The following is a 27,980-nucleotide window of genomic DNA, read 5'->3' on the forward strand; positions in this document are numbered from 1 at the left end:
GGATGGCTGGGTCCAGCGTGAGAGAAGAGGGGACTGCTGCTCGTTGTTGCTGTCACTGTTAATGCACTCAGACAAAGCACAGAGGATCAAAACAATGAGGTCTAGATGCTTCTGCATGGACGCGACACTCCTTTCTATGGCTGGCCGCAAGAGAGCCGTTCTCATCAGCAATTTTACACCAAAAGGCCCAAACAAGTCAGGTAGCAGCTGCTGCAAGATATGGGGTATGCACAGAAGGATTGCCAACTGACCAGGAAAAGAAATTAGTCAAGTGTTGACCGTAACTCCCACAAGCGCAAGTGAATGCAGAGATAATGTTGCTACTTTCTTTATTGGCTCGGCTCTTGCGCTTTTAAGAGCAGATTAATCTGCCCTCATTAGCAGAAGGAAGCTGTTCATCGACTCCAGATAACACTCATCTTCCTGCAGTGAAAAGCTCCAGCTTGCTACTGCCTGGGCATTGGGTTGCAGTTAAAGGCAGAAGAGCCAAAGCTGAGTTTAAAGTTGGCAACCCTAAGTGTACGAGGTCAGTCATATGCAAGGGAGAAAATGATAGGATTTATTGCAGGGATTTTGGAATTAGAGGGGGAGGATGATCAAGAAAATGTCATTGACACTTTCCCTGTTAAGAGAGGGGACAAGCTTTTTTCATAGATTAAAATGGGAGGAGGGGGATCACACCCACTAGTTCTGCCTCTAATCTCCATACCTTTATCTGAATGTCAGAACGAGCCTCTGTATATGCAATTACATGCGCATAGGCTCTGCATGAGCATCCATGGCTGCAGTGAGGAACCCTGCAAAATTCAGCACCCTAATTGCAGGGGGTGGATCTAAACGCTGGGGGAAAAACATGCTATAAATAAGTCAGAAATTAGATGGTTTTAACGAAAGAAAAAAATTCCTATGGGAAATGTCGTTTTAAACTATTCCTGCTCTCTGGCGCCATCCGGTGTTGAATGCATAAAGCGCATTCATTTTGTTGTTTCTTTACTAATGTAGCTGAGAGCCTGTGTGCATACAACTTATGTGCATATTCAGGATCTGTTCCCACTCTCATGGGATTGGGATGAGGACAGCTGGTACAATTCCAAGCTCCTTTGCACCATGGGCATAACCAGAATTTATGTTGGTGGGTGGGCAGGCTTCATGTTAGGTATATTTCAAAAAGTAAAAACCAGGACACCCTGAAAGTTGCTGAGCTGTTTTTAGACAAACACCAAAAAGACACAGAACTTCCATTTGTTATTTCTTATTCATTTAGGGGGCAACTACCCCCATGCCCCTCCTTGGCTATGTCCATGCTTTGCACACATTGAGCCTCCTGCACTGTTCCTGAAGGAATAAAAAGGGACTGTGTCTAATTTCCTACAGCCACATTCAGTGAATATGGGAGGAAGGAGCACAATCCCCAAACAGTTCAGTTGACGGTGCTTAAAGGCTTTCTTCAAACCTTCCTGCTGAATGTGGGAAGGTCAGGAGTAGCAAAGAGGGGCTGGGTCAGTCAGGGCAGAGCTGCTGTACTCAGACTGGGGAAAGCTCTTTGTGTAACTCAAAAGCTTGCACATTGCATTTTCAACAATGCTTGGTTCAAGGTGTCTTCTTTTTTACTCACCGTTTGAATCTTGTTCCAGTGGACCAAAACAACTACAGTGGTACCTTGGTTTAAGAACAGCTTAGTTTATGAACAAACTTGGATTAAGAACGCTCCAAACCCAGAAGTAGGTGTTTTCCTTTGTGAACTTTGCCTTGGAAGCAGAACATGTTTCGTTTCCTGTTGAGTGTGTTCCATTTGTAAACTGAGTCCCCCGTTGCTATGGGAAAGCACGCCTTGGTTTAAGAACGCTTTGGTTTAAGGACAGACTTCTGGGACAGATTAAGTTCGTAAACCAAGGTACCACTGTATTTGGAACTATGGAACATTATACAGTGGTACCTCAGGTTAAATAAGAACAGAGGTCCGTTCTTAACCTGAAACTGTTCTTAACCTGAAGCACCACTTTAGCTAATGGGGCCTCCTGCTGCTGCCGTGCCGCCAGAGCACAATTTCTGTTCTCATCCTGAAGCAAAGTTCTTAACCTGAAGCACTATTTCTGGGTTAGTGGAGTCTGTAACCTGAAGCATATGTAACCTGAGGTACCATTGTAGGTCACTTGCTAGAAATTCATGACTGTTCACCAGGTGAACACTAGGTGGCGAGAAGAAGCTTCTTCATATTTCTATGAAGGCGGTAAAGCCAATTTAATGCACTGGCAGCTCTTGACCCAGATTCGTTAAATTACACTTCCTCTAACTGCATCAAGTGTTCGTGTGTAGAGGGAAGGAGGAGGGCTGGTTGCTGGGTGGGGAAGAGCCAGCCTGATTATGCAGCTGAAGAGGCTGCCGTGAAATTGCTGGCAAGCTCCAAAGGGTAGCTTCATTTTCTTATTGCCTATGATTTGCACAGGGAGTTTTTCTTCATTTCTGTCTTGAAATGCTAGTGTTATTTCAAACATTGTTGAAGGTGGAGCATGCTCTGTGATTTATTAGGAGTCCAATAAGCAGGCAGGTGACATCTGCTTAGCTCACATATTAGACATGGGATTAATGCATCTAAGACTCGCAAGCTGCAGCTCAGGATTCTGCAACCTCCCCATCCATCCTTTTTCTGCGTGTGAGTTTTGAAAGGTTGGGAAATAATGACAAAGTGCAGCATATAGTCTTCTTCTAACTGGTTGAGCCGGGCCTACGATGGGACATGGTATCTTAAGGGTGACAAAACACCCCATCAGTAAAAATGGGTCGAGATACAGTGGTACTTCGGGTTAAGAACTTAATTTGTTTTGGAGGTCCGTTCTTAACCTGAAACTGTTCTTAACCTGAAGCACCACTTTAGCTAATGGAGCCTCCCGCTGCTGCCGCGCCGCCGCCGTGCGATTTCCGTTCTCATCCTGAAGCAAAGTTCTTAACCCAAGGTACTATTTCTGGGTTAGCGGAGTCTGTAACCTGAAGCGTATGTAACCCGAGGTACCACTGTATGCAGTGGGATCAAGTTATTCAGCAGTGCTCTGATGTGGTGAAGGCTTCACAAATCTATGCATATAAAAGCCAGTTCCTAATATTGTCGGGTGACTAAGAAAGAGAATCCTGGGTCAGGATTCACGCAGATGAACATTCTCGAAAAGTTTCTATAGTTCAAAGTAAATGGGCTGGATGGGAAGACTCTGCCACACACACTCACACATGCCTAGAACAAAATAAAAAAATTCCTTCCAGTAGCACCTTAAAGACCAACTAAGTTAGTTCTTGGTATGAGCTTTCGTGTGCATGCACACTTCTTCAGATACACTGAAACAGAAGTCACCAGACCCTTCTATATAGTGAGAAGGTGGGGAGGGGTATTACTCAGAAGGGTGGTGGGATTGGGTGATTGGCAGATAGCTGTGATGAGCCTGTTGACGACTCTTAACGACTGCAATACCCCTCCCCACCTTCTCACTATATAGAAGGGTCTGGTGACTTCTGTTTCAGTGTGTCTGAAGAAGTGTGCATGCACACGAAAGCTCATACCAAGAACTAACTTAGTTGGTCTTTAAGGTGCTACTGGAAGGAATTTTTTTATTTTGTTTTGACTATGGCAGACCAACACGGCTACCTATCTGTAACATGCCTAGAAGGAAAACTAAAGCGCTGTACAGCGTTGCAGTCAGAGCACAATCTTCCACAACAACCATGAGGCTCAGAATCAACTCTCAGGGGCCTCGCCAAGGATGTCTGCAAGATGTCAGCATGTACAGGTTTCAAATCCCTATAATATGCCCAGCTCCTTTGTACACATTGGTCACAATTTTGAAAGCGATCAAACTTGTATCCTGCCTTTTCCTCCGAGGTCAGGTTATATGAGGGAGTTATCCCAATTTTACCCTAAAACAAGCCTGTGAGATAGGTTAGGCAGAGAGAGAATGTCAAGCCTAATAGAGCAACCCAGTGACTTTCAAAAACGTGAGCATGGAGTTGAATGTTTTCTCCACAGCACAAATATACTTTAACAACTGCATCACATTAGCAGTGGCAGTGGCAGCTGATGGAAATTATGCTTTAGATCCTCAGATAGGTCTTCCCGCCAATGCGGCAGCTCCTCTGCATGGACCTTGCTGTGCCTCTGCAAAGGCCCACCATGACAGGTGATGCAGAAGGAAACCCGCTATAGTGCCAGAGGATCAGTATCAGCTGATCCACATGGCTTCCGATATCTGCCCTACTGGGCAGGTGACAAGATTATGGGTGTTATGATCATATGATGCCTGGGCTAAAGCCCTTAATGGCTTAGGACCAAGGAAGGCAAGCTATCTCTATATCGACCTGCTTGCACAGAAAGATACTTGGGTGGCTGCTAGAGAGAGGTGCCCCCCTCCAAAAGACCTGTGGAACATTCTTCCATGAGGGGTAGCCCCAGAGCTTATGTTATTGTCCTTTCAGTTGCACCTTTAAATAATTGCTTGGTCTGCCCTAGCTCACGATGAAGGTCTATGGCACAGCTAGACTAGCATGTGAATCAAAAACCGAGAAACCAGAACGCAGAAAGAATAATTACATCCAAAGTAACAGCAGGATGGCAAAGCAACTCCCCATCCAAGTAGAATTGGAGGATTCTGGGAAAAGGTGAATCTACTCATCGAGAACTACTTGTTTAAAAAGAGAAAGGGATCCCTGACCATTAGGTCCAGTCGTGGCCGACTCTGGGGTTGTGGCGCTCATCTCGCTTTACTGGCTAAGGGAGCCGGCATATAGCTTCCAGGTCATGTGGTCAGCATGACTAAGCCGCTTCTGGCAAACCAGAGCAGCACACGGAAACGCCGTTTACCTTCCCGCCAGAGCGGTACCTATTTATCTACTTGCACTTTGATGTGCTTTCGAACTGCTAGGTGGACAGGAGCTGGGACCGAGCAACAGGAGCTCACCCCGTTGCGGGGATTCGAACCGCCGACCTTCTTAACGGCAAGTCCTAGGCTCTGTAGTTTAACCCACAGCGCCACCCGCGTCCTTCTGAAAGGTCATCACTTGTTTATCTACATCAAATGATTTCACACATCAGAGGAGACTGAAAAAGACAGTATTAATCCAGTAAGCATCCCAGTTCAGAACATTTATTTTTCTAAAAGGCCATCCTTAGGCTTCAGAAATGCATAAACAGAGCCATGTTTTTATGGGACGGGGCTTTAAAAAGCATCTGCTATTTTCAACATTTAGGTAGCCATGGCTTGGTGGTATGATAGTGAGCCTGTGCAAAATTCAGGCTCGTGTATTCCCTCCTTCTGGGAGGGTCATGAAGAGATGGAAAGCTTCCAATTTAACCATAGCTTAGGGTTATGTCTGAACTCTAAATTGTGGTTAATCTTAACTTTGGCCAGCTTTATAAACCACAGTTTGGCGTTAGTGCATTGTAGTAAACCATAGTTATGACTAAACCACAGTCTGTCTAGGTTCAGACATAACTTTATCTTGCGGTTAGTCAAAAATGGAGGTAAAGGTCTCCCCACCCCCATTCTTCCCCACTGCCAACCTTAGGCCGGGGTGTGTGTAATGGAAGCATGCATGTCTGAGGCTCACCCTCATAAACCATGGTTTAGCGTTATGTACAAATGCAGCCAGCACATAGATGAGTGTCTGGGTGGGTTTTTTGACTTCCTAAATCCCCCCTTGAAAATCCTTTATACTTTAATGCTTTTCAAGAAGCAGCAGGAACACCCCTGGAGAAACTCTGCTGTACACGCAAGAGCAACACAATTAATAACCAAATGACCTGCAATATGCAAAATAAGGAAACATCTGTTTTATTTACTTTTCCCAATTAGCAGACACTGAGCTCATTGCCTTGCTGGCTTTCCTCATCAACTGCCACCTGTTTCAGTCTGGTGGACATCAGCTCAAGAGGACAATTACATTTAATGCCAGGAAAACAAAAGTAGCCATGTCACATAATGACAGGTTAACCTGAGATTAAAATTCATAGTAAACCAGGCATTTGTGACTCTTCTCTGGGAACACTGGTACAGTTGTGCCTTGGTAACAGTGTAAGCACCGACTCCCCTGTGTATTTAGGATGCAATTCCTCATGGCTGAAGAAACTGGATGTGATGTTCTGCAAAGAGCTGTGCAATGATCTGCAATGCATTCGGTCTAGAGGAAAGACTAATTGCACTGAAGTCACAGGTTTTATTGTACACAGCATTGTAATTCAATAAGCTATCTAGTAACAAGGAGTGTACGCAATTATGTGCTTTCATAAATTACTACATGCCATCTGTGTAAAAAATATAAAATGGAATTCTAGTATTTAAAACTACCTGCACAATGTTGCAGTAAGACAAATGCAGGGACCAAAGTTTAACACTAAATCAGTATTTTCTCTCTATACATGGTTTTTAAAAGGTTCTTACAATTCATACATGTACAGGGAAATACAGTGATGTGCTTCAAGCCGTCGTTCAGAAAAACATAGTATTTGCTTGAAGTATTATTCAGAGCTAGATCACCTGGATAAAGCAATACCATATATAAAATGCAGGTATTTGGGCTTTATTTTTCTTTTAATAGATCTACAGATTACTCAAAATAAAGTGGTACAATTCTTGACCTCTTCAAGCTGAGGGTAGAGGAAGAGAATAATATATTTTAACAATTTATATAATTCTGTAGCACTTTAGGCTACAGGTTGAGGAATAATAGTATTTTATTTGTTTATTTCACTTAAAGCATATTTAAACTATGCAGCAAGGAAGGGGTCAGGAAGACATGAGTCCATAGCTTTAAGACAACTGATTAAACTGAGTGCCCTCCCCCTAAAAACAATACACACATCCTCAAAAACACTCTTTAAGTGTAGCAAACTAGCACAGCGGGGAGGAAGATTTAACACAGTTCTCTCTCTCTCATGAGCTAGTTCAATGCATGTTGTTAGGGTTTATTCATGTGGAAGAGCATTCAAAAACGAGAGCCCAACCCCACCTGTAATCTGAAACGAAACAGTCCAAAATTCTACTACTTCATTCTGAGTAACATGTAGATCAGGGATATATGTACTAAAAACTGTCCCTGGAGCCTCTGCCTTGCAGAGTTCTATTTTAGACCAGCTCACAGTTTCCAGTTTGATTCCAAAGGGACTCCATATTGTATACCCGTGTTTATCTGCAACTATTTTTTTAAAAAACAAGCCAGTCTTGCAGTCTGCTGGGAAAGTTTATTCCACTGCTGTGCTGGAACGGGCACAGCAGCCTGGATTTCTTAGGCAATGCATGATTGTTCTGAAAGAGGTTTTCTTTTCCTGTTTAGCCGGCAGCTCCTCAGTACTTTTCCTAGAGATCTCTTCCGGTTCAGTCTGAAACTGTTCTATCTGAATTTCAAGGTGCTTCTGGATGGCCAAGCCAAGGACCTCGGGGTCTACAGCTGCACCGTAAACTTCCCATGTCATGCCTTCATCGTCCCACCTCACCTCCCGCACCGGAGACTTCTCTCCCTCTGCCTCGGGCTCCAGATTAACCTCTGGGAACACGTGAGGGTGGCCTTCTGCTGCGACCGAGGGGCTCGTTGCTGCAGATTTACATTCCTTCGTTGGGATGGTTTGTACCTCTGCATCTCTGCACTCGAGAAGGGGCTGCAATCCCCGGGTGAGGTCATTCATGGAGGTCATCGTCCCTGTGTCCTTGGTCTTCAGGACAGCGTTGACGCCGTCCTGGTGGCTATTCAACACCACGTACGTCGTCTTCATTTCCTCTTGGGCCCTGCTCGGTTGCACGCAAGGCTGCATGTGCATCATGTGCTCCCCACGCACACTGCAGCAGCGCAGGATGCGCTTTGCATCCAGGCCCGACTCACTCACGGACGACACGAGCTTTGGAAGCGTTGACGTTTCAGCAGCCGGCAAGGACTGGCAATACCCGGGGGTCACTTGTCCTTTCCCCGATTCACTAACTGAGCAGACCAACCGTGGGATGAACTGAACAGAAGGGATGGGCAAGGAATGGCAATAGGCCGGGACGGTGCCCTCCATCTTCATCGAAGACTCCGGCCTCATGCCATAAGAAAGAGCAGTACTATTATGGATGGCCACCATGCCAGGTGGGTACATGCCAGCTGCAAAGTTGCTATACACAATTCCACCCTGGGCGTACATAGCCCTGTTTGAGAAGTGGTCTCCAGGCATATGCGGCCCAAGAACAGCTGAGTGATACGCTCCAGGGTCCGCAAAAACGTTCACGTTTTGCGATATAGCACCATTGTCAAAGACGCTAGTGGGCACATCTTGGTCTCTAGGCAAACTTGGGGCCCGGCTCATGTGACTTTGGAAACTGGGGGCATTTTCACATGTGTCTGATCCATATCTCGGTCTTGGGAATGCTACACTGCCTGCCGCAGCCCCGTAACTGCTGCTGGAGCGCATAGCAGAGTATGTGGCACTTGTCTCCATGTGGGGAGTGGAGCTCTGCTGCTTACAGCTGCACGTTAGGTCAGAAAGGCTTCTCTGGACAGCAGCTCCCAGTGCTTCCATCGTGCTCACCTGCTGTGGATTTGCATCACAGGTTGCAGACACATCCTCAGCGGTACTGCTCTTGGTGTGTGTCCTAGGGCCAACCCCTCCCGCAGAAGCTGGGGGTCGCTCCACACCCAGGAAGTGGTTTGTGCTTTTGGTGGTGCTCTGCACGCTGTCGCTTGGAGACAGGCTGCTCACAGTTCGGAGAGTGGATGCAATTTCCGAGCGGGTTGAAGACCATGCAGAGCTAGGTGTGCTTCCCAGGTCGTTCTCCCTCGCCTGGGCTTGGCAGGCAGAGCTGCTGAGGCTCTTTCGCAGCTCCTGCCTGCTGTTGTGTCCCTCCTCAGAACCCACTCGCCCAACGCCGGCCAGATTTGTAGAGCTCTTTGAGAGAGGGTGATAGTTCAGGTTGAGAGTGCTGTGGCAAACAGAGTTCAAGGTTTCCTGATGGGGGTGGAGTTGGTGGCTGTTTGTTTCCATGGCACAGGAGAGTTCTAGGGCAAGAAAGGGGAAAAAGAGTCAATTAAAAGCAGCTCACATGTTAAAACAGCTTTGTGCAGGTTCTAAAATAAAGTCATACCCAAGGCCGTGCATATACTCACATCCCCCGTCCAAATAGTCCTGGGAACTGTAGTTCATTGAGGATGATATGAGAGGGGCAAACCACTGTTCCTAGGATTTTGTGGGAGGTGTGGAAAATGTAATGTATAGTGTATATACAATCATATATGTATAGTGTATATGCAACCATAGATGCATGGTGTATTTAAATATATAGTGTATATGCAACCATACTACAGCTCACATATGTCGTAATCCCTGCTACTTATTCGGCATTTTAACAAGTCAAAAGCTTCTATTTTGCAAGAGACTTTTCTTTTTAGATGCCAGCAAAAACCCACCTGTTTTTTCAGGTTTTTAATTATATTTTAGTGTTCAGCTGTTTTTAATTTTGTTGTTTGTTTTCAGCTGCTTTTTTGATGGTTACAAATTAGTCTGAAAGCCACCCTGACAGCTTTCTAAGTCAAAAGGTAGGATATAATCCCTTAAATTTATTAAGGTGGAACTTTCCTGCCATGGAGGCAACATGATAGGAGAATATTCATTTAGGAGTAAGATTAAACGTGTGTGTGTGTGTGTGCACGCCTGTGTGGAGACTACATTTAGTTCCACGGCTGACAGGTTCACAACCAATCGCAGTGTTATGAAACCAGTTTCCAAGCAAAAGAAATAATATTAACATTGAATTCACTCTTAATATGGTACTTATGTTTGGAAATCTGCAACAAATCTGTATTTGGGCACAGCAAACAGGAAACATGCAATTTGAAGTAGACATGTTATGACTTATGAGTACCAAAACATTAGACAAGCAGAAGAAGGATTAGGATAGAAATGGAATTAACATCCACTATTTTTGGCTTAGCTTCAGAAGCGGATCTGAAATGCGTTTGCTAATTGCACTGAACTGCTTTGCTTGAAACCAACAAATGCATGTGTGCTACTCTATGAGTTATGATTAAAGCAGTGACCTATTTAATGTACTAGTAAATATAGAATCTGAATTATTATTAGATTTTCTGTTTTGATTGCTGATGTTGATCTGGTGGCAAATTACTGAAATCCCTGGACAATCTTGTAAAAAAAATATGTTGTTTTTTTAAAGGAACTCTGAATAACCTGCAGGGTCTGAATTGCAATTTGGAAAATGGAAAGTAGGTAGATGAAATACATAAGGATTTAATTAAATTATGGAGAATTGGGAGGAGATTTTTTAGAGCATGTGTTGCTGTCGACAAAGAGCTTAGAAAAGCCTAGCAATGCACCAGTGCTAATCTTTTATTCAAGAGTAAGCACTGGCAAAGGTCATCTTTAAAGAATTAAACTAAAAGTTGTATTTCACTGACGCTTCAGATTAAGAGCCAAGTTTTCCATCTTGACATAAAAGATTAAACACACTGGAACAAAAACAATATCCAGACAGCAGAAACGAATAAAAAACCCTTTTTTATTTTTAAGAAATAAATTTGCTGTATACTTTATAAAGTGTATAGCAGGGATTGGAACCTGCTAGTCTGGCTTCCAGGTGTTCAACTCCAACTCCAGTATCAACTTCATTCTAGCATGGCCAATAGAGAGGGATGGGGAGAACTGTAGACCAGCAACACCTGACAGGCCACCATCCATTCTTCGCCCCCGTTGTGTAAAGGCTTAGGAAATTTCATAGATAGGCCAAAGTGTTGGGTGGTGATGCCAGAAAGGGTAATAGACACCCATCTTCTCCTTGCCTTCTCTTCCTCCCACCCTGCCTTCCTTGCTTCAGCTTCTCCTCTACTCAGCATCCCCCTCCATGCTAAATAATAATAATAATAATAATAATAATAATAATAATAATATGCTGCCAATCTGGCTGGGTTGCCCCAGCCACTCTGTGCAGCTTCCAACACATACAAAAACACAATAAAACATCAAACATTCAAAACTTCCCATACAGGGATGCCTTCAGATGCCTTCTAAAAGTTGTATAGTTATTTACCCCCTTGACATCTGGTGGGAGAGCATTCCACAGGGAGGGCGCCACTGCCGAGAAGGCTCTTGTTATGTACTGAAGTTCTCACCCTGGGCCAGCAGGGGGAAACTGTAGATAGTTTCCACTCAGGTCCACATATGCAAATAAGGCCCTCTTCCCTGGTTCCCTATCCTATTCACTAGGACAGTTCATCCATCCTGATGCATTTCACACCCAGCTTAGAAGCTGGCTTTGGTAGAGAAGGCTTTGGGCTTGCCCACATCTGAGCGTTTTTCAGCTGTTAATCCACTTTTCCTGCATTCAAACAAGACCTGAATACACCACACCTGTACATATTTGAATTCATATGTGATTTTAAAAAAATTAACAGCCTGTTTTATTTTTGAAACAGAGTGTATGTACAATAATAGGTACAAACAACCCACAAAGCATTTGAGAGATGCACATAAAAAACAACAACACATTGCTAATCTTTTGAGGTTCAGCCTGTAAGAACAGCAGATTGATCAAACTGCAGTCGTTGCTTTTTGAATACGTGCAAAGTCAGGCCAACAGGCTACAGACATTGGAGAGCTGGTTGCACAAAGGGAGAGTTACTTTGTTCTCTACGTTCCTTACTCTTACCTCCCAAGCAGATAGACTGACCTTTCTGCAGAATCTCCATGGCCATCCCTATAGGATAGTACTTCCCTCTGTATATTGCATGGCACCACAGAAGTAAAATAGGCAAGAGGTCAGAGGCTGGTACAGATATTTAGGACAGAGCTTGGCAGGTCTCAAGAGTTCCCCCTCGTCCCAAGTTCAAGTAACTTACTGCAAGTGTTGTTGCTTTATTCTGGAAAGGTAGGAGGGTTTACTATTCCCACCCCACAAATGGCTTCTCTAAAGTTATTTTTCTCTAAGCATGAGTTTCTTTTAGTCTTGGGAGCCCCACTGGCAGGGACTGGCAGGAGGACACTGACAAGTGTGCCATGGGGGGAAAGGGAGCCGGAGTCTGACTCACTAGAGGGGGGCAATGGTTTGTGGAGAGTCTATACCAGCCAAGAGGCAAGAATCAGAAGCATGGGACATGTCAGGGCTGGAGGAAGAAGAGACAGGCACACAAGTGAAGGGCTAGGTGCTTCCTCACCCTTCCCTGCACCACTGCCTCCCAGAGCCAAGAGAGAACTGAAGGGGGAAGAGCAGAGGCAGCTTCCATGTAGGCTTAGTCTCCGGCTACATGCGTGCAGCCCATTGGGGGAAGGTATATAAACCAGAGGAGGGGGAGTGGTCCCCAGTTGCTGCAACTGCTCCATAGAGCATGGACCTGGGAATAGCTGTCTAGCCATAAGACTACATACCCTCCAACATTCCTCGGATGAGAATGTCTTTTGGCACCACACTCGTGTGAGAGCACAGCACCACTGCAAGCGCTGGCTCATCCTCCTCCTCAAGCTCAGTGGCGGCAGCGCCGGAGGGGGGAAATGGGACATTATGGGATCAAATCAGAAGCTGGGATGGCTTCTGTAATTCCGAGATGTCCCAGGAAAATCGGGATTGAGATGGGGATTGGTGTGTGTAGGTATCCAAAACTGCAGAAGCGACTGCAAGTCTTATCTTTGACAATAAATCGTTAACTATCTGCCATGTGCATTGCTTTTGCTGAGAAGCACCCGACACCCACAAGCAGAAACACTTGAACTCTGAAATCTGGTTTCCCATCAAACTCTATGCCAAAGCTTCTGGGCTCCATCCAACAAAATGATCCCATTAGCTCAAGTTCTCCTGTGGGGTTTGGGAGTGAGTATCACTTACCTGCCCCAAGCAACTGGTAGAAGATGTGGCTTTAAATGCTGGGAAGCCCTCCAAATTTTAACCAATTGGAAATAAAATTTCCCCATTCCATATGAACCGAAAAAGTGTGGGAAACTCAGGTAAACAAAATGGTGGGCAAAGCCTGCTAGAAGTCAAGAAACCAGTACACTGGTACCTCGGGTTACATACGCTTCAGGTTACAGACTCCGCTAACCCAGAAATAGTGCTTCAGGTTAAGAACTTTGCTTCAGGATGAGAACAGAAATTGTGCTCCGGCGGCGTGGCAGCAGCAGGAGGCCCCATTAGCTAAAGTGGTGCTTCAGGTTAAGAACAGTTTCAGGTTAAGAACGGACCTCCGGAACGAATTAAGTACTTAACCCGAGGTACCACTGTAGTACCATTTTCAGCATCCACAGAGGATTCACAGGAACCTATTTGTCTGCCACATCTAAGGAGATTACTGAGACCTCCTCCTGGTAACCGTTACTGACTTTATAACAGCAGTGTCCAAGAGACAGAAGCCTGTGCAGAAATAATAGAGGGCAAGGAGCTCTACTTTTAACACCAAGGCAACCACATGCCTCGTTTTACACCAAGAAGGGCAGTGCAATTTTAATTTACTTATAAGATTGAAGGCTGCTGTATCTAGGTTCTTATCTGTTTGTAAGCTCATTACGGACACCCTGATTACAACCAGCAACTTCTGGGAAGCATTGTTTGTGAAGAAAGAAAGTGTGCAAAAGAACCCACAATTTGTGAACTGCACCGAAATCTCTCGATTATGCAAAACATCAGTTTCACCACTACCTAAATAATACATGGCGGTAGCAAACCATCTCTTCCAACACAAGTATCGGGGGGGGGCAAGTATTTCTTGTGCTCTGGACCTGAAAATAAGAAAAGTCTGCTCGACATGTATGGAGTTTTAAAAACTTTCTAGAAACTACAAAGGGGGTGGGGAGGGAGAGAAGAGCCATGAAGTCCATTGGGTGGTGATTCCGTTCAGTTTCTGTAGGTCACAAATTGTACGTACAGGGAATAGGGGGTAAGTCACACCCCAGTGCTGTCAAAAGCCTATTACCTACCAGGCTAGGCCTTGTAATTTAATAGCTTGTCCAGACTTCTATGCAGCATATTTACAGTCTGGACAAACTACTCAATTTCAAGCCCTCAATTTAAAAATTATGAAACATGCCTCCTTCCCCACAAAAATCTGAATAATAAAACAGGAATTTAGTCTATTTTAAAACTGATCAGTACTTCACTACAGGTAACTTGCACCTTGTGGGCATTTAACTTGCACACATTCAGCTATTTGCACTTGGCAAAAGAAATTGGAAAGGGGGGAAGGTACCTGGAGGAAGAAACTTTGGCAATCCTAAATAATAATAATAATAATAATAATAATAATAATAATAATAATAATAATAAATTATTATTTATACCCCTCCCATCTGGCTGAGTTTTCCCAGCCACTCTAGGTGGCTCCCAATCAAGTGTTAAAAACAATAAAGCATTAAATATTAAAAACTTCCCTAAAAAGGGCTGCTTTCAGATGTCTTTTAAAAATAGGATAGCTGCTTATTTCCTTGACATCTGATGGGAGGGCATTCCACTACTGAGAAGGCCCTCTGTCTGGTTCCCTGTAACCTCACTTCTCGCAATGAGGGAACTGCCAGAAGGCCCTCGGCGCTGGGTCTCAGTGTCCGGGCTGCCACTGAACCCAATGCACTTTGACTGTACACAATTTTGGCTCCAGGTGCCATCTCCGGAAGGTAACCCCAGTATAAGTTGAGAGCCACATGTGTACGACTTTGAAGGCTCCTTAATCTAATTGTGATTCTGTTTACTTAATCACAATAAGGGGATAAGATTTCCCACCCATCCACCCCAAGGTTTAATTCGTGTTTGCAAAGCATTCCCAATATCTTTCTTGGAATGTTATGTTTATACAGCGCATTAAGACAAGGCTGGAGGGTGGGGAGGGGTGATCTCTGACTAAAATTAAAGATAAATTCCCCTCCTGCTCCTGCCACAAACTAATACAATAATTTCATCCTTCCGTGTTCATAATGAGATTTGGGCAACACGACACGCACAAAAAACTATTTGAGTTTTTGTTTTGTTTCATCAGCTATTGCCAGCTGCATATCAGCATATGGGAATCAGCCATCTTTTCTCCTTCCCTGCTCCTGATGTGTCAGGTGGGGTGGCTAATCCTGAGGATTTCGTACACGTAACCGAAAGGATTACTCAAGTGTTTTGTTTTCCTGACAGGTAATATAGTTTCTCTAATTTAAAAATGAAAAACAAAAATGACCTGCAATTTTGTCTCCAAATGCAGCTGCCTTTAAAATGTCCTTCCTTCCAGATGGTAAATTGCTACTAATCAAATCACTGCGCTAGGTTTTATTTAATGCTTAGACTGACCTTCCTCTTACTTCTAGCTGCACTTGAAATAATCTTGTTCGAGCAAATAAACCAAAGGCAATGTGTGTTTAAATGTAGGTCAGCAAGAATATTTGCCCGTATTCTATTTCAGAGCTTGCTTACTTGTTTTTTTAAAAGAGAAAAACAAGCTTTAAACTGGAGGTTCCCAAATTGTGGTCCACAAGCTCCATTCAGGTGGGCTGCTGAAAGGCTGGAGAGCAGCTGAGAACATTTGCACTTGGTTAATTTTTTCCCATTGACAGATATTGAGGCCGTTTTGGGCAGGGCTGGGTTATCGGACAGGTCATCAAGGGCCCAGACCTGGCCCTGTAATTTTCATAACACAGCACACTGATTCTGCCCCCCCCCAAGAAAAAAACCAGTTAAAGGTGACTGATGAACCTGACCTGACTTTCACCTCTGAAAACCCAGCCACATCCATCACACTAGACAGGTATAAAGGCTTTAATTCAGAACTTTCCAAACGGTGTGTCGTGACACGTTAGTGTTTTGGCTGCAATGTGTAGGTGTGTCGCACGAACGCTCCCTGTGCTCCCCCCCCCCCGAGGCTGCAAAGGGAGCAGGCAGCCCTCCCGGTTTGCTAGTAAAACTGAATTACTGTGTCGCGAAATGATGCATGTCTAAAAAGTGTGTCCTCAACATGAAAAGTTTGAAAAGCTCTGCTATAATTGTTAAAATATGGGTTATGTGTTCGATTTCTTAAACAAAACTGTTAACCAAGACCTCTAGTAACTACTCCATGAAAAAAGGGAAGAGAGACTTTGGCCTAAAGTTTTTGTTACACCTGGGCATCTCTGTTTGATTTAACCAATTTGATTTAACACATGCTTCCTTCTTGTCCCTGCATATCATACTGTGTAAGAGACTGTAAACTGGGTATAACATGCATATAAGAGTTTCCTTCGGTAGAGCATGGGACTTAATCTCAGGGTTGTGGGTTTGAGCCCCACGTTGGGTAAAAGATTGCCTGCATTCTCTTCCAATGCTATAATTCTGTAAACATAATGTGACTGTATTATATCACACCACATGAAGCTGTTAAAATACATGTATTAGCTAATCTTGCCAAATTATGCAAAGTGAGAAGGAAGTTTTGGAAAAAGTCAATTATGCAATGAGGGTCATTGTAAATAAACATAACAAAACACGAAAGGGTTTCAGCCATTATGGTTTGAACTAGAATTCCAACAGTTTCCCAAATCATGGGCACGATTAATGGAGATTCCTCTCCTTTTAAATGTATGTCGTATTACTTAAATCCTCTGAATAGCTCTTTATTTTATTATTTTATTTATTATTTACTGAATTTATATACCACTCTATAACCAGAGAATGCGGGTGGCGCTGTGGTCTAAACCACCGAGCCTAGGGCTTGCCGATCAGAAAGCTAGCGGTTCGAATCCCCGCAATGGGGTGAGCTCCCATTGCTCGGTCCCAGCTCCTGCCAGCCTAGCAGTTCAAAAGCATGTCAAAGTGCAATTAGATAAATAGGTACCACTCTGGCGGGAAGGTAAACAGCATTTCCGTGCACCGCGCTGGTTTGCCAGAAGCGGCTTAGTCATGCTGGCCACATGATCCGGAAGCTGTCTGCAGACAAACACCGGCTTCCTTGGCCAGTAAAGCGAGTTGAACGCCGCAGCCCCAGAGTCGTCTGCGACTGGACCTAATGGTCAAGGGTCCCTTTACCTTTTTATACCCAGAGGTCTCAGGGCAGTTCACAGAACAAAATCAAAATATAAAACCACAATATATATGATCAAAATAAACAACAACAACCCAATAACAGTCCCCCCCCAAAAAAATCCCCAAATCAACCATATTTTATTTTATTTATTAAATTTATATACCACTCTTTCTGCTCACAAACTGAGGAATGGAGCATTCAGAATGAAAATGCAGGCCATTTTTTCTAGCCTAAACAAGCATTCTTGTTGGAATACAGGATGAACAGCCTGGGGTGGAGGGCGCAAAGTCCCATTTATAAACACAAATCTACCATGCTTGCAAATTCTACTTTTAGAGGAGTTATTGGTGCATGTTAGAGGATATCTACACTTTGTTGACTGGGAAGGCTGTGGGAAAGTTAATTAAAGAACAGACAGTGAGCAGACGCTTACAAATATCAAGCCTCAGTTTTCATTTATCAGAACCTTTGGGGATTCAGAATGACCTAATAAAAATACCGTGTGCCATCAAATTTAATGTGCACCTCAAATTTCAGAACCTTGAAACCAAAGGAAGTATTTGCTGGCGGATGTAAATGTGCCATTGAATCTAATGCGGTAAATGGCTCCTTAATCTGTGATAGCCCTCTTTTATGTTTGGACACTTTGTTGCATAAATTTAGCACCTGTACTAAAAAAGGAAAAGGAAAAAAGCTGTTTACTTGTGGTAAGATTCTCAATATTTTGAAGATGAGTATTATGAGTCAATTATTGGTTTATTTTTTTCGAAAGGCAAAATGTTTTGTTTTGATTTTATGTAACCCACTCTGGGATCCTTTTTGGATGAAGAGTGAGGTACAAATACTATAAATAAAGAAAATAAGACTAAAGCTACCCTAGTAATTACTAGGCCAATAAGTTTTCTTGGCGGTTCTTTCAAAACTTTACCTGGGCTTCTTGCTGAATAATCTGGAAGTTTAGATCAAGTTTAATATACTGTAATTTCAGAAGAACAGATAAGTTTAAGATGTGGGGAAAGGTTGACTGACCTTATATTCTCTGTTGCCATATGATTAAATATTCTGAGAGCAAAGGGAGCTTTTTATACAGCACTTGCTGAGCTTGAGGCAACTTCTGATAGGATTAATCTTCACAGATTATGCTGAAAGCTTTGGAACACAAATATTGACAGGTGGTCATTTATTCTTTTGGAAGCCTTGAGAGTGAGAAAGAAACAAAAGTTAACTGAGTTAATCCCCTCTTCAAGGTGTGGATGCCAGGGTTTTGCTTATTTTTAGATCTCTATCTAAAGGGTACTTTTTCTTTTTTTAAACAATGCAATCCTATACAAGTCTGCATCCAATTACCATTTGCTCTGGTTGCAATGTGCTCCCACCACTGGTTTTTGCATCTGTGTACATACATTACCCAGAATGAAGATAGCCTGGTTTCTCATGAAATACTGCTGTTTGATGCATTTTCCCCAAGCCAGCTTTGATCCAACTTGAGAACTGCAGCAGAAAACTAACCAGGCAATTCACACTAGGGAGACAGTGTGAGATCAGGGCTGCATGGGCTCCATCTCACCGATTCATATTTCTTTCAAGAAGGGTCATAACTGCAGATGACTGGTACTAAATGGTTGTGATTAAAGGAGGGGGAGGGGCTTGCATAGGACCGTGTGTATGGTCAAATTGAGTGATCCTAGTGTCTCCAATGTGGCATCCACGGGCACCATAGTGCCTTCACACACACACCTTGGTGCTCACCAAGGCCCCTGCCCAATATTTTTTATTTTTCATGGGGTGGTTTTTTTTGGCAGGGGGGGTGTGTCATTGTTGGGTGTTGCCTGATATATTTTTTTTAATGTTTCATTTGGTCTGAGATACTTGTGTTTTGCTTGGTTTCTCTTTTTTATGACTGAGCAGCACCAGCTTTTCTTCTGTGAAATGGGTATATTCTGGTGTCCACGTCAGTTTCTTAGATTTGTGTATGTTTCCCCTGGGCTCCAAAAAGTTAGGGACCCTGGGGTAAGCAGTATAAACATCCAGCCAGGATACTCATGCAATAATCATTGCCTGTGGAGCATACTGTGCTTTGGACAGCCTAACTCAACTTCAATGACAATTGTAAAAGTCAACACAAGCTAGGAGACAAACTGCTTCTCTGGATGATGCTCCATCTAACTGTGGTCTAATATTTCTCTCCAAGTCAAATGAATTTGGGCATATTGCTCCCCTTAGCCCTGATGTTTTCAAATCCCCACCCCACCCTTGTCAACCCATTGTGAAATATTAGACTGCAGATACCTCAGTGCCCCTCCCTTCTGTTTATGCTACTCTGTAAAACACATTGTAGATGCTATAGGAAGTAAAGAATTGGTGGTGGCAGGTGAGGGGGAAGTCTGCTAACAAGAAGCCCTTTGAATGGGGTATAAAGGTAAAGGTAAAGGGACCCCTGACCATTAGATCCAGTCGTGACCAACTCTGGGGTTGCACGCCCATCTCGCTCTATAGGCCAAGGGAGCCTGCATTTGTCCGCAGACAGCTTCCGGGTCATGTGGCCAGCATGACTAAGCCGCTTCTGGCGAACCAGAGCAGCGCACGGAAACGCCGTTTACCTTCCCGCCGGAGCGGTACCTATTTATCTACTTGCACTCTGACATGCTTTCAAACTGCTAGGTTGGCATGAGCAGGGACCGAGCAACGGTAGCTCACCTCGTCATGGGGATTTGAACTGCCGACCTTCTGATCGGCAAGTCCTAGGCTCTGTGGTTTAACCCACAGCGCCACCCTGCTCCTTGCCACCCTAAGGAAGTCCACTGCACAAGAAAGAAATGAAGTTTAAGGGCTATAACTGACTGCTGATGCTGCCTCAATGGAAAGGGAAAAGCCAGCTGGCAAAACCAACTTCTAGCGTCAGAGCAAAACAAAAAACAAAACACTGCCAACTTTCACTAGCCCTGTAAGAACGGGACACAGCAGTGGACCACAGGCATGGGATCTTAAGAGATATTTCAAGCAGCCTATACCTCCAGAAAGTCAGTTGCACCAATATAGAATGTTAAGCGTCATGACCTAACAGCAATAATGAAAAAAACTCTGCTATCCATTGTTTGTAATCATGCAGGGAGGTAGAAGCGAAGCTGTGGGTCCTGGCTTGCTGTAGACAACTAAGAATTAAATCAAAGTGCCACCTATGCAGGGAGCACTGAGTAGCATTGGTTGGATAGAGGTGGTGGCTGTGGTAGTGAGAAATGTCATTTCCCCCACATCTATTCACCTGGCACTACTACTGCTTGTGAACATTAAAATTGCAGATTGAAAAAGAGTTTAGATAGGAAGGGAAACTGTAGATAAAGAAGAGCTTCGGTGTTGCTTAGCATTGAGATCAATAAAGTCTGAACGTGCACGCACTTGGGTTGTTGTTGTTTCAAAAAAGAGAGACCTGCTAGTGTGCCGTTGAAGAGGAACACCTGCAGCCACATGAAAGACCTCTTCATCAAACTGTAATCTTTTTGTGAAGTTGTCTAGTTAATCCCTTGTGCAATTAGAAAAGTGGAACAGGAACAGGCTGAGTGTAAATTAAATTGACACCAGCTGCTGTCCAAGGAATATGAAGTGGTGTTCCATAGCTACAATGAAAAGGGGCTGTGACTACAACTGTACAAAAGGTCTCTTCTCAAATTCTTAAATTGGATTAACAACTGTGCCAGTACTGGTGAAGTAGAATTAAGTTATATGATATATCTGATTTTTTACTTCTTGTGTTAAATCTATACTTTTGTATGTCAAGGCTAAAGCTGCAGCCTAAACCCTGGCCAGAGAGCAGGGAGGGCACCACTGCGTCCATAGCCCTGCCAATCATGCTGGTTGGGGTGGAGGGTGCCGGTGGGTGGGGTGGAGCATGGAGTTGGTCAGGTGCAATGACCAGACCCAGATCAGGCCCAATGACATCTCACAATGCCAGTGGGGCCAGCTCAGGATCCAGCGCACTCTGGGCTGCTGCAACTCCCTCCTGCACCTGTTTGGGGGTTTTCTATGGGCTGCTGCCAGTAGTGGTCCCACTGGGAACTCCAGGCCAGCAGAGTGACACCAGCGTCGCTTTGCAGGTAGAAACTCTGAGGACACCTCTGCCCAATCCACACACACACACACCCCAACCTGCACAAAGGGGTTTTGGCATGCACTGCCCAGCCATTTTTCTGTACTAACATGAATTGGCAAGAATAGGTACCATCTATTAAGGAGGAGGGAACTGACAGAGACTTAATGGAAAGACTAATAAATCTACACTGGAGACTTAAAACTGGTTTATCATTAACCCTTCTTCAAACGAACCTGTGGAAATTGTACTTCTAAGGGATATCTGTCAGAATCCAACAACAATTCTTAGGATTCTTTGAGGGGAGGGGGCAGCATGTGTTCAACTTATATAAAACCAATCCAATTTTATTGTGTAGCCTTTGTTCTCAAAATAATAAGTGAGACAGGACCTCCAACTGGAGAACTGGTTCAACCTCAGCCTTCTTTCAAATTTCAGTGGCACCCTGTGTGAGGATAAAATTCGATGCCCTCCCCGCCTATTGCCTTATGCTCGGCACATGCACAACATCCTGGTTGCAGTGCCCCCTTCAGCTCAGTGCCCAGTGCCCAGTGTGAGGGAACTGTTCATGCTCTTCTATATCCACCCCTGCTTCCTGACTTTTCCTAAACTCTTCCCCATTTTCCCATCATTTATACCAAATAAATGAAGTTTAACAGATGCCCTTGTCTGAAATGCATGTGATAACTGAGTTTAAGCTCTGTGGATCACTGGTTTCAATATCCACGTGACATGCCAGTTTTGGCATTGGTTAAGGAAGATGGTTTAGAGCAAAGGTGGGCGACCTTTTTCAGACTGTGGGCTACGTTTCCTTGTGGGCTTCTTTTCTGGGCACCACATGCCAATGGTGGGTGTGGCAGCCAGATGCAAATGTGGATGGAACAGTGGAGGCGACTGTTACTTTTACTTCCACAACAGGCTACTAACCAGCTATGCAGGCACCAGTGGTTTCTACACACTTAAACTCTCCATCCTCCACTTGGGCAAAAGCACTTGAGGGGTGTGTGGAGCAGGGCTTGTGGAACTTGAATTATGAAACCTGATTAAGTATTCAAGTACAAGTCTCTTATACTTGAATGCAGATGATATTGTCCAGTGCTTAGAATGAAAAGGAGGAATGGTGAGAGTAACCCAGTGGGGAACCCCCAAGAGAAGAAGGCTCAGAGCTTGGGGATTGGTGGTGGGGCAACAATGAGAGGTCAGAGGGAGAAGAGAGAGAAGACTGGGAGGAGGAGGTGTCAGAAGTTGAAGGGGTAACATGGCTTAGTGAGCTGGGAGAGTCTGTGGCAGAGAGAAGTCCAGAATAAGGGGCAGAAGATGAAGCGGGAGAGTGGAATGAGGGAGGCCAAGATGCAGACACGAGTCAGGCTGGTGAAGACTCACAGGTGTTCCTTTTTGGACAAGGTGAACTAGAACATTCTCCTGTTTAAAACTACCGTCAGATGAAGTGTGACTTTTTAGCAAAAGGGGTTTGATACTTGATTTTCACATGCAGCAGAATCACGTGGTGAATGGACTGTGCTATTCAAAGTGCAGGTAGCAATTGCATATTTGAGTGCTTCCCCACAAAAAACAAACCACTAACGTCCAACATTCTGAACATAGAAAACTAGCATATCATGGAGCATAGTTCTAGGCTGGCCTTCTCCCTGGTGCCCTAGCTTTCTATATACAGAGATATTCCCACCACAATAGTATAGTCTAGGTGGGTGGAAACTATATGACCTGGGACTCAGCTACATTAGTCAACAAACAACATTTTGAATGTGTTATAAACATGCAACACCAGATGGCAGTGGAGAGCAAAAAAAATTTGATGTGATTTTTACATAGCTTTTTTTATTTTGTTATTTAATTTCTGATTTATTTATAGCGTCCCGTCCCCCCGTGTGTAGATTCATCCCTGATCCTGCTGCATGCACAGATCAGCTTTTAGCTGGTATCCAGACGCACCAATTCTACTTAAACAATAGCTGTGCCCATATTAATTCGCACTAGTCCAGCACAGTAGTTGATGGGACCAATGTCAGTGTGGAAAACCCCACACAATGTGCAAACATTACTTCACTGTATTTCTGGATTGGCACTAATTCACTGAACCAGTGAAGTTAGAAAATCTCGTGTGGACATGGCTACAGTATGAAATTAGTAAGTTAAATGCTGTACTTATTAAATTTGGCAAGTAGGGCATTTAGGGCTTTGTAGTATGTTGTGTGGCATATGTCTTGCCACACACCTGATCCCTGTAGTCCACATAGTTTAGAAACAATGTCCACACAGGTGACTGCAGGACCCTCGTAGGCTCCACAGCCTAGCTTCATAGTGTTAGCATTGGGAAATCTTTTAAATTCCTTCTCCTGCACTGCTAGGATGGAGGTGCACTAAAGCACTGCATTGATAAATTATCGCTTAGCCTTACTTTTAGACTTGGTGCAGGCGTGCACTTGAGTACCATATGCGTGATGACAGGAAGTTGGATGTGTGTGCTGACTACACTACCAAGTGTTATCTGAGACAATACGAGGGCTCAGTCTGCCATGTTAGTGGCCTATTGACAGATCCAAGCCAATGAGTGTAGCTGTCAAGAGTTGAGTGTGTATGTACTACCCCTTACTAGGGTGAGTCCAATACATTTTGGCACCTGAGGCAAACCACAAAATGGTGCTTTCCCCCTGCCAAGGAAGGAGTAAGTGAACAAGGGGAAGAATAAAGATCTACATTGGGAACAAGAGGGTGAGTGAAGAAACAAGGGGAAGGGGAATCACGTCAACCTTACCCAATGGTTGAAGTGGGGATCAAAGGCCATTGTGGTGGGAAAGGGGCCTGTTCTGAATCATGCCAGGCAGATGCAGAGCCTAGAAGACCCCCATAGGGCAGCCTTCCACCATTTCTTCTCCAGGGGTGGGAGACCAGAAGAGCCTCCTATTTGCCAAGAAACTGCTATAGAGGTGGGGTGGGGGGAGAGGGCTGCCAAAGATGTGGCAGATCCAACCTCCAAGGAGCACACCAAAGCTATTGCAGCGGCAGCAGGCAATTCATTTATTGGAGAATGGATCTGCTGGCCCTCTGGATCCTGGGCCTGAGGGGGTTCCCTTGACTCATGCGTGAGCTGGCCCTGTCTCTTAACCACCATTATGGAGAAGATGGAGATATACCATTGTTAAAATTAAAAGCAAGCCTCTTGTTTAAATTGACATTAGGTACAGCATCTTAAAAAGAAGAGACATCACCTTGCCGACAAATGTCTGTATAGTTAAAGCTATGGTTTTCCCAGTAGTGATGTATGGAAGTGAGAGCTGGACCATAAAGAAAGCTGATCGCCGAAGAATTGATGCTTTTGAATTATGGTGCTGGAGGAAACACTTGAGAGTCCCATGGACTACAAAATCAAACCTATCCATTCTGAAGGAAATCAGCCCTGAGTGCTCACTGGAAGGACAGATCCTGAAGCTGAGGCTCCAATACTTTGGCCACCTCATAAGAAGAGAAGACTCCCTGGAAAAGACCCTGATGTTGGGAAAGATTGAGGGCACAAGGAGAAGGGGACGACAGAGGATGAGATGGTTGGGGAGTGTTTTTGAAGCTACCAACATGAGTTTGACCAAACTGCGGGAGGCAGTGGAAGACAGGAGGGCCTGGCGTGCTCTGGTCCATGGGGTCACGAAGAGTTGGACATTACTAAACAACAACAACATCTATCTATCTATCTATCTATCTATCTATCTATCTATCTATCTATCTATCTATCTTATATTAGCCAGAATGATATTCCAGCAAAGTTATAATGGAAGCATTGGAAAATAAAAAAGTTACTCTGCTGTCAGATTAATCTAGAAACCACATAACCACCACAATCCTCACATGGATGTCCAAATGCAAAAGAGGAAGCCTCCTGTACCTTTAATAGTTTAGAGAAGAGAAATTTTGGTAGCACAGCTCTTCTCACCTCTGAGCATTAAGCTGCATCTGCTGGAATTCTGCTATTAAAGGTGGCATGGAGAGTCCTGTCTTTCTTTGCATCTGGCCTCTCTAATCCCCAGTGGAATACTAATTGCCACCATCTTCTTAAAAATAATATCTATTTCCGAGAAATAAGAAAAATGTGTAGAATATATGTATTAAAAGTAGCATTTTTAAAAAGTATGAAAAAATGATAATTGTGGTGGGGGAAGCATGATATTGCTTCAATCTTGACTTATTACAGGATTTTGAATACTGGCAACTAATGTTGCAGTTCTGGATGCAATAATTTATAAGTATGTTCCATCAGTGCAAGCTGAGTAAATATGCATATAATTTTGTTGTAATGGTAGCCTTCTTTCCACTTTTATGGATGGCTTTCACTTCCAAGATGCCTCCTTAACTATCTGTTAAAGTACAGTTTGGGTGTCTTTATTATGGACTCAGTTATATAGCTGCAAATGTAACGTTTTAAGTGTGTTTTAAATGCATTACACAAATGTGACGCTAGATGGAGCTGATAAGCTAATGGCAAATTCCATATATACTTTACATTTCTTTTACAAAAGGCATTTTCACAGCGTTTAAAAAAATATATGTGTAGATTCAGCCTATTAGGCACAAAACAGCTGTAAGATTGGACCTAAAAATTCATTGGTTACTAATACAGGTATCTTTTGGAAAGTTGTCCTGTATGTTTTCCTAACGCACAAGCCTGTTGCATTCAGCAATGACTCTTTCCTATAATTTAACATTTCAAAGGTGCAATTTTCCTAAAGAAAACGTGTTTGACTTTTCTCGTGCAGATATCTAGTTCAGGTCTCACAACACAAACTGCAAAAAATTGTAGTTTTGCACCTTTTGGAGCAACGAGTGTGTGTGCATGCAGTGTATTCAAGAGCAAGCTGCATGTAAGGTTGCCAAAATTTTTAACAGCTCTGTGCTTGCAGCCAGATTAAGCAGATATGCTCTCTCCCACCATATGTTTTCTATGCTGGGAAAGCTCTGCTTGCTAAATCTCTGCAAACCACACTGCCCTTAAAAGCAGAGGAGCCAATGCTGGGACCCAGAGGGGTCTCCTCCTGCTCCCAGATAACCAGTTCACACCCCCAATGCCCATTGTTGGACCCATGTATTTACAAGGAAAAGCATTTCACACATATTCACACATCATGCATGCTGCTCTTTCTGAGCCCTCCCAATATTTTTTTTTTCCTGGTTCCAGCAATTAAGCCAAAGCTAGTTAAAGAAACACACAGGGCAGTAACTGAATGCACACCTCCTGCCAGTGCACAATCAATATATTTTCCCATCTATAGTATCTGCTGTCATAGTCTACATTTCCCCACCAGCAAAAGAACTCTGTCTCATTTAAAGTCAACAATACAAAGATCTCAGAGATCCATCTCCAGATTGCCATTTTAAAAAAAGCACCAAAACTTTAGTGAATTCCATCTAACGAAGAAACAACGTGGAAGTGTCAATTTTTATTCCAGAAGGGGGCGTCACAAAATGTACAGCACTAATATTTGCACAGTGCATAGGTACCAAGTCCCTGAGGCCCTGGGTGCCTGAGCACCCACAAATTTCCCCATGAAGGGGCTGGGCACCCACAAATTCTGGTGCCAGGGCCATGCATGCTGCACAGCACCCACAGCCCCGGGCACCCACAATCGTGGGGCCATGTGGGCACTCCTGGCACAGCGTATCTCTTGATTATAATTCTGGGGTGATTCAAAGGTTATTGGTTGCGACCTCATAGCAAAAAAGGGGAGTGCTTGTTCCATTTCATACAGACCACATTCAGCAGCAATAATTCAACATCCTGTGCCCTTTTAAAATGTGTTTTTTTGGGGGGGGCTAGTGGGTTGTTATTTTTATTTTTATCATGTATTTTGTGGTTTTATATCTTGATCTTATTTTGTGAACCACCCTGAGACCCCCGAGTATAGGGTGGTATATAAAATCAATCAATCAATAATAAACAAACAGAACAGGTAGAGCATATAGCCTCCAGCACCCCAGCTGAGCATCCCTAAAACATTAAAGAATGGAAACAAAATCACTATACAACACAAGTACAGCAGAGACTTGACTCCGGCCACATGGCCCAGCTCCAGAGGGGTGTTAACTCAGTCCCACAACCTGTGTTTAATTCTGGAACCCTCAAAAGCAGACGTGGGTGCCCCTGAGCATGTGCAAAGTACACCCCCGCCCCGCCCGCCACAGTGGCCTAAGCTGGGACGAAGATGAGGACAAGTTGAAACGCACAAATCAAACTTTGGAAATCCTCCACGGGACGAAAGGGATAGTTAAGCAAAAGCTGGCACACATCTGGCAAGGGGGGGGGGGTCGAGAAAAGACACTTGTGAATCCGCGTTGAATCCAGCGAGTTTCCTTACTGGCGTCTTAAGGGGCTCTTTTTTCCCGCCACCGCTGGGAAAAGGAAGCCCATCATGGCTACGCAGTCACGGGGAAAACCTCGACAGCCCCTTTTCATGCGCACGCTTTGTGTGTGAAAAAAGAAGAGAGGTTTCTCCGACGAGGTTTCTCCCTCTTGGATAGAGGGCAGAGGGAACCAAGCGCCGGCCTCCGCAGACCTTACCTTTCCCTCCAAGTCACGGAGGTTTCACATCCAGGCCGCAGACGCCTCCAGCTCTTGGGGGATTCCCACGAAGGATGAGGATGCTCGCTAGGCGAAGAGAGAGGACCGGAATGGCGCGCGATCTCTTGCTCGAAGTCTCCCTTTGGGAACGGCCACCAGGGGATGAGGCTGAGGGAAGGCGGCAAAGCAGCCCTCGAAGCGAGAAGGGAAGAGGGCGCGCGGGAGCGGGCGGCGGGGGGGGGGGGGAATAAAATAATAATAATAATAAATAGCCCGAGGTGTTGTGTGTGTGTGTTTCCCCCCTCTTCACATCTCCAGGTGAGCCACTTTGGGAGTGCCTGCCACCCCAAAGGCTGTGAGGAA

At 44.3% G+C, this 27,980-nt stretch overlaps 1 protein-coding gene across 2 annotated transcripts; it reads right to left on the reverse strand.

Annotated features, from left to right (window-relative positions):
* Positions 1-5,819: 5,819 nt before the first annotated feature.
* GPRIN2 (G protein regulated inducer of neurite outgrowth 2) lies at positions 5,820-27,973 on the reverse strand. 2 transcript variants are annotated; one of them, XM_079975687.1, is made up of 3 exons: positions 27,618-27,973; positions 17,998-18,164; positions 5,820-9,003 (listed from the first exon to the last, which is right to left on the reverse strand). In XM_079975687.1, the coding sequence occupies exon 3, from the start codon at positions 8,987-8,989 to the stop codon at positions 7,220-7,222; it is 1,770 nt and encodes a 589-aa protein (XP_079831813.1). In that variant the 5' UTR covers positions 8,990-9,003; positions 17,998-18,164; positions 27,618-27,973; the 3' UTR covers positions 5,820-7,219. The 2 variants fall into 2 exon arrangements, with proteins under 2 accessions (XP_079831813.1, XP_079831812.1); XM_079975686.1 differs by lacking the exon at positions 17,998-18,164 and having other exon boundaries at positions 27,618-27,971.
* Positions 27,974-27,980: the final 7 nt, after the last annotated feature.

The sequence above is a fragment of the Podarcis cretensis genome (genome assembly GCF_951804945.1).
Source record: "Podarcis cretensis genome assembly, chromosome: 5".
In the NCBI taxonomy this organism is placed as follows: domain Eukaryota; kingdom Metazoa; phylum Chordata; class Lepidosauria; order Squamata; family Lacertidae; genus Podarcis; species Podarcis cretensis.

Bases quoted from the DNA above. Each gene is read 5' to 3' on its own strand.
- GPRIN2 (XM_079975687.1), bottom strand. From the start codon at position 8,989: ATGGAAACAAACAGCCACCAACTCCACCCCCATCAGGAAACCTTGAAC.